A 7,672-nucleotide genomic window follows, 5' to 3' on the forward strand; every position below is an offset into this window, starting at 1 on the left:
AGTTTCGTGTCCAATGAAGGAGACGATATATATATATATATATATATATATATATATTTATATATATATATTTGTGTGTGTGTGTGTGTGTGTGTATTTATGTGTGTGTGTTTGTGTCTGTGTTTGTCCCCACCACCATCACTTGACAACCGATGCTGGTGTGTTTATATCCCCATAACTTAGCAGTTCGGCAGAAGTGACCAATAGAATAAGCACCAGGCCAACAAAGAATAAGTCCAGGGGTTGATTTCTTTGGCTAAAAGGCGGTGCTCCAGCATGGCAACAGTGAATTGACTGAAACACGTAAAAGAGTAAAAGAATGAGCAACTGAAGAGAATTTAAGCAGAGGGAGTCCATTCCAAACTTTATGTAAAAAGGCAAAAATGATGTTTTATTTGTCCATCCATCAATAGCAAATACATAAATATGTATGTATACACACATATATATATATATATATATATGATATATATATATGAATGTGTGTGTGAATGTGTGTGTGAATGTGTGTTTGCATGTGTGTTTGAATGTGTGTGTGCATGTGTGTGTGCATGCATGTGTGTGGCTGCATATGTATGCGCATGCATGTGTGTGTGTATGTGTATGCATGTGTATGCACGTGTATGTGTACATGCATGTGTCTGTGCATGAGTGTATGTATGTATGTATGTGCATGTGTTTTTTTTCCTTTGTCTTTGTGTGTGTATAAATACCTTATTCTCAAACTGTTGCAATTACCATTTACTCCCCCAGAGATTGAAGAAGCTCAGCATTTGTACGTATATGCAGAAAACCACCAAGACTTTGAAGAAATAGAGGACGATGTAAATAATATTCCTGATCGTAAGATTCCTCTTCATCTTTATTCAAATAATTACTCACATCATCTTAAATGAAAACACTCTCACTGCTCTCTTCATTTCGGTAATGTTCACTTCACTAATTACACTGAATTATTCCATCAGACTCTTCGACAGGGAACAATCAGTTCAACATCCCAAATCTCTTTTCTCACTACTTACCTTATTATGGTGGTTTGCATTGTTTTTATTATCTTAATGTACACTTTCTCATGCTCGCGTGAGTCAGACAGAATTTGTTGTGGTGGATTTTCTATGGCTGGATGTTTTTCCTGTGGCCAACCTTCACCTGTTCCCAAGGACAGCAATATTTCTCCATGAGCAGACATGTTTTACATGAAAGACTGGAAATGAACAACACCGCTTGTGACAGTAACATTCATTTACAACTATTACACAATGTCAAGGCAAGGAGACATATACATACACACACACGTATACACACACTGCGAGCTGGTAGAAATGTTAGCACTCCGGGCAAAATGCTTAGCAGTATTTCGTCTGCCGCTACGTTCTGAGTTCAAATTCCGCCGAGGTCGACTTTGCCTTTCGTCCTTTCAGGGTCGATTAAATAAGTACCAGTTACGCACTGGGGTCGATATAATCGACTTAATCCGTTTGTCTGTCTTTGTTTGTACCTCTGTGTGTAGCCCCTTGTGGGTAGTAAAGAAATAACACGTATACACACACACACACATACACATACACATGTATGTATATATAGTTAGAGACCAGTATTCTCTGTGTAGAATACACTTCATGGTGCTCAAGAGATTTGAACTTGAGCAGGGAGAAGAGTAAAATGTAAGGACGAGCAAGTTAGGCAAATCAATATACAAAAAAATATTCTTTTCTACTCTAGGCACAAGGCCCGAAAATTTTGGGGCGGGGGGGGGGCAGTTGATTAGATCAACCCCGGTATTCAACTGGTGCTTAATTTATCATCCCTGAAAGGCAGAGTCGACCTCGGTGGAATTTGAACTCAGAACATAAAGACAGACGAAATACTGCTAAGCATTTCGCCTGGTGGGCTAACATTTCTGCCAGCTCACCGCCTTGATATACAAAAAAATATTAAATACATTTCATACGAAAAATGTACATATGTATACACAAGTCTGACTTAGACAGAATAGAAATGATATCTGGAATTAAAGGGATTGAGTAAGAGTTCTATGAGTCCAACAACTGTTTCTGGGAACTTGGTGGTCCAAAATAATGATGATTGTAACTTGATTCCATCATTGGATTTCATCTTTAAACTCCGTTCTGTCAACAGCTCAAATGTAAAACTCTTCCCTGAGGACAGAGGCTGGTGTTATCCGATGATGGTATCAAGTTACAATTATCATTATTTTGGACCACCAAGACCCCACCATCATCACCACCAGAAACAGCTGTTGGACTCGTAAAACTCTAATTCAACCCCTTTAATTCCTGATATCATTGCTATTCTGCATAAGTCAAACTCTTTTTTTATATGTAAACATATGTACATTTTTCATCTGAAAAGTATTCAATATTTTTTGTGTATTAACTTACCTAACTTGTTTGTCCTTGCATTTACTCTTCGTTGCCAGTGCCCCTGGACTGGCTTGTGCGGGTGGCACATAAAAGACACCATTTCGAGCGTGGCCGTTTTCATGCGGGTGACACGTAAAAGCACCCACTACACTCTCTGAGTGGTTGGCGTTAGGAAGGGCATCCAGCTGTAGAAACTCTGCCAAATCAGACTGGAGCCTGGTGTTGCCATCCAGTTTCACCAGTCCTCAGTCAAATCGTCCAACCCATGCTAGCATGGAAAGCGGACGTTAAACGATGATGATGATGATGATGATATATAAAAAATAAAATCAATAAAAAAATACTCTCTGCATGTGAGTAACAGAAACATGAAACTCAGAATAGAGCTTTTGTTTCACGGAATGTGATAAAATCGATATACAACTGTTATTTATTTAAATTATTTTCTAACATTTTGATTACCTCTAATTAATTTGAACTGTCTCTCCCATTTCAGCCTCTTCTATTACTGATGTGTACACAGTTAAAGAAATCAATGATCTATTGAAAGTTCCTTCTGGCCAAGATATATTTGGTTACTCTTACAGTTTTATTAGTTGGTTTAATGTGGATGCAACAAATAAGAATTACATACAGTTTTACTGGTAGAATGGCTTTTTACATTCAGTTTGTTTTATAATTTATCGAATTAATTATCATAAATTAAAATTATTGATTTTACTTTCAATGTTTAATTTTATATTTGATGTTGTTACTATTATTATTTTCAAATGACTGATTTTAATATATTATATAATGTATCATACTATAGTTTAAATAAAGAATGCAAACACATTCTTTCTATGTTATTAATGTGCAGGAAAAAGAAAAAGAGGGAGGTAGTCTCCTGACAAACTGTTTTATGGTTTGTTAACCACTCTTCAGAGAAGGCCTGTCCAGCATCTTTTCCCAACCAATAGTATAGACAAACTGCTGTATAAAGCAGTCAGGAATTAGGTCAGTACTATTGAGGATAGCCTAATTTGCATGTTTATGCTTTTACTAGCTCCTCATTGAACTTCTCACATAAATTAATAATAAAACTTTAAACAAACAGCAAAGACTCCCTCAGTCATAAATGACCATGGGATTGCACCTAGAAAGTTGCCCTCCAAAGCACAAGTCTGGACTAGGTTGTTTATGGACAACCAGCAGTCACCCATCCATACCAGCCTCCCTTCTCCATGCCACCAATGTTATCCAAGGGAAAGGCAAAGGGGCCAATACAATTTGACACCAGTGATGCTGCAACTCATTTCTACAGCTGAGTGAACTGGAGCAACGTGAAATAAAGTGTCTTGTTCAAGAATACAACACACAGCCAGGTCAAGGAATTGAACTCACTACCTCATGATTGTGAGCCTGACATCTTAACCACTGAGCCATGCACTTTCACTAATTAAACTTAGATGTAGCTTAAAAAAAAAAAGAAAAAAAACCTTTCAGCTTATAGGGTTTTAAGTTTACTGCTTAAAAACTTCCTCTTCGTTTAACTCAGTGGTTCCCAAACTTTTTTGGGCTGCTGTCTCCTTGACACCTGGGCCACATTCCTAGCGCCCTCACCCCAACTAACCATCACAAGTATAGACCTCTTTCTCAAAAAAATTTAAAACAACCGTATTTCACAAATAAAACTTAACCTAATGAACCCATTATTTTGTTGTTTTTACATGAATTGCCACCCCATTATTGCCCCACTTTTCTTCAACATCCCCTTGGAACTTTCCACCACTCCCAAGGGGAGCAATACCACCCACTTTAGGAACCATTGATTTAACATATTCAAAAAACACACTTCAACCTAAGGGAGTTCATTCCTGTTCTAGACACATGGTGCAAAGGAGGATTTAAACAACTTTCTGCCAGACACTGAAACAGCTGTTAGGTATAGAGTGAACTAAGGTAACAAGTGCCCAGAATCATTTGCACATCAAATAAAACGCTGAGAGGCACTTCTTTAGACTTTTTACATTCTGAGTTCAAATGCTGTTGAGGTCAGCTTTGCCTTTCACCATTTTGGGGCCGATAAAATAAGTATCAGTCATGCACTGGAGTCAATGTAACGAACCAGCCCCTTCTCCCCAAACTTCACATCTTTTGCTTATAGCAGAAAGAATTATACTGTGCACTCTTCTGGTTTGTAGAAGTCTACAGTACCTCGGTATAGTTAGGTTGGCTTAACAATCAGCATCATCATCAACACTCTTCAGAAATAGAAGCTTCACGTCAGGGATGTTAATACAACCCATCAATCAGCCAGCTGACATCTTTGATCAACAAGCTGACATCTTTGATCAACAAGCTGACACCTCACAGAGTTAGTTTTATTAAACATTGCTTAACGAGGTTACTACAAAATTTGAAATGACATTTATGTTTTCACAATGTTTGATATATTTACATTTACCTAAAAAACAACCTTTTAGGTTTATAAGTTAAACACTTCTGTTTATTAACAAAAGTTAGCATGAAATTTTATAAAATACTTTAAAATGTGAAATAATTTGTTTTTTTTAATTTTTGCATCTTCAGTTTCATTAACAACATATCTTTACAGGAAGAAAAGAAAGGAAAAACGTTAAAAGTATCGAATTATGGAGGTAAAAAACCATAACTACCTCACCATGGAACCCAAAAGAAAAAAAGGGGGGGGCAGCAGAAGGTAGTTGGGGTAGAGGAAATAATAGGTTGTACATCCCAGAACAAATGGCATGTTTTGCCATGCTTCACAGACATGATTGCAAAGGCATTGCTACAGAGAATGGCCAGTGACACTCACTGCCTCATGAGATTCATCTCTCAAACAGGCCACAGTTATTCTGATTTTGTGGAGGAAATTGGCTGTGCAGGGTCTGTGATTGAATTCAAAGTACATAAAATCAAAGGCTGGCAACCTTCGACTTTTACCATCCAAAAGGATTTTTAACCCAATATTTAAATGCTGTTATTTATAGCTTTATCTCCTTCAAGTTCATCCATTAAACATGAATTATTTCATGTTCTCTCATATTCTCTAAATTCTTATGATGTAAACAACATGTTATTTATTTTTGTTTTCTTCAATTATTTCAGCCCTGATTGCATGTTTCTAATGAGTGCGGAGTCTCCAATCTGTTTAAACAGCAACTGTGAATCTACTTATGATAATATGAAGTCTCCCATTATAAAGTTCTATCTGACAATCTCTTTCTCAGACTGTACAGACACAATAAGGAAATGCTTCATAAACAATGACCTTGTTGAAAACCTTCTCAACATTTCAGTCAGTATACAATTATTGTTTTACCTTAACAACTTTCTCTCTTTATTAAATTTCCATGTCCTTTAGCTTTCATCTTTTACTTGTTTCAGTCATTGGATTGTGACCATGCTGGGGCACTGCTTTGACAGGTGTAGCTGTAGAACGGGAGGGAAGGAGGGAGGGAGAAGAAGGTAGAAAAAGAAAGTGAATAAAATTATATTCATCCATTTATAAATATGAAGATATTATTCTATCATTGTATATATATATATATATCATCATCGTCGTCGTCGTCGTCATCGTTGAACATCTGCTTTCCATGCTGGCATAGGTTGGATGGTTTGACTGAGGACTGGCGAGCCAGAAGGCTGCACCAGGCTCCAATCTGATCTGGCAAATTTTCTACTGTTGGGTGCCCTTCCTAACGCCAACCACTCCGAGAGTATAGTGGGTGCTTTAAAACGAAATTTTATTGGGGTGAAAACTTTTCCCTACAAGTGCGTGACCTTTTGCCAAAATTAGAAATCAATATTGACAATCATTGATTGATGATCATTGAATAATTGTTCATTGAAACATTGATTACTGAATACAAGAGCTTCGCTATTTTGAGCTTCATTAGAACCCAGATTGATTTTGGAAAACTTTTTTTTTCCTCTGCTGAAAACTTTGACTCCATAATTATTTTACAGTAATCATCATCACCATTTTAAACATTCACTTTTCCATGCTTGCAAAGGTTGGACAAAGTTTGTTGAGGCAAAGTTTCTGTGGCCAGATGCCCCTCCTCTCACCAGCCCTCATCTGTTTCCAAGAAAGGTAATATTTCCCCATGGTTAAGGCAACAAACTCACAGAATTGTTAGCACATAAAATAGAATGCTTGGCAGCATTTGGTCTACTTTTACATTCTGACTTCAAATTCCACTGGGGTCAACATTACTTTTCATCCTTCAAGATTGAACATTGGGTCGTTTTAATCAACTTACCCCTCTCCCAAAAGTACTGGCCTTATGCCTAAATTATTATTATTAAGTTGGTGAGCTGGCAGAGTTGTTAGCATGCCAGGCATAATGATTAGCAACATTTCATCTGTCTTTGCGTTCAGAGTTCAAGTTCCACTGAGGTCAATTTTGCCTATCGTCCTTTCTGGGGTCAATAAATTAAGTACCAGTGAAACACCGGGGTCCATATAATCAACTAGTCCCCTCCTCCAAAATTTCAGGCCTTGTGCCATTAGTAGAAAGGGTTGCTACTACTACGACTACTACTGCTGCTGCTGCTGCTACTACTACTACTACTACTACTACTGTACACACCAAAATAGGTTTGATTCCTAATTTCTTGTATATTTTCTCTTCCTTTGTAGGCTGCTCAATTCATTCAGCTGAGTGAAAATAGAAAGACAGAACTGAAGTGGAAAGTCTTGTTTGAACGATTCAAAATATATTTCAAGGTAGATATATCTTATGTTTTTACAACTACTAAAGTGGGAAGTTTTAAAAATCAAATTAAATTCATGGAATATTTTACCAATTTAGTTATCATCAATACATTATGAAGTACAATGGGTGAGAGGTTAAAGTTTTGGAGCAGTTTCTCCTAAAATGGCTTCTAGGGAATCCTAGAATCTTTTGTAAAAATACTGGGCTTCAGCAAGGAAAGGGTTATTTTAACAAGTTATACAAGATGTGCCAAAAAAAAGAAACCGTCCTAGATTCATCATCCTTGATAAAAGCTTCAATAGCAAAATTTCAGTGTACCCTGATGTTAACTTAAGAAGCACAGTAAAACATTAATTAGATGAAGACATTGTTATCCCCCACTTAAGTTGACAAGGGCCACACCAATAGTCATGTAAAACATGGGTCATTTTTCTGTTGCACCTGATATATTTGGTTAAAACTGAAACTGAAATTTAATCAGATGTTCAAAACCTTGTCAGTAGATTTGGTAGACAGAAACTGAAAGAAGTTCGTTGTATATATATATATATATATAGAGAGTTA

At 36.8% G+C, this 7,672-nt stretch overlaps 1 protein-coding gene across 1 annotated transcript in view; it reads left to right on the top strand.

The window, feature by feature from the left end:
• LOC106870441 (meiosis-specific with OB domain-containing protein) overlaps positions 1-7,672 on the top strand; it is a 21,827-nt gene that overhangs the window by 12,919 nt on the left and 1,236 nt on the right. The window contains exons 10-13 of the mRNA XM_014916523.2: positions 754-843; positions 2,881-3,028; positions 5,496-5,685; positions 7,033-7,119. Of these exons, the coding sequence (XP_014772009.1) occupies positions 754-843; positions 2,881-3,028; positions 5,496-5,685; positions 7,033-7,119 (515 nt within the window). The remainder of the gene's footprint in view (positions 1-753; positions 844-2,880; positions 3,029-5,495; positions 5,686-7,032; positions 7,120-7,672) is intronic.

Source organism: Octopus bimaculoides, chromosome 6, assembly GCF_001194135.2.
Source record: "Octopus bimaculoides isolate UCB-OBI-ISO-001 chromosome 6, ASM119413v2, whole genome shotgun sequence".
NCBI lineage: Eukaryota > Metazoa > Mollusca > Cephalopoda > Octopoda > Octopodidae > Octopus > Octopus bimaculoides.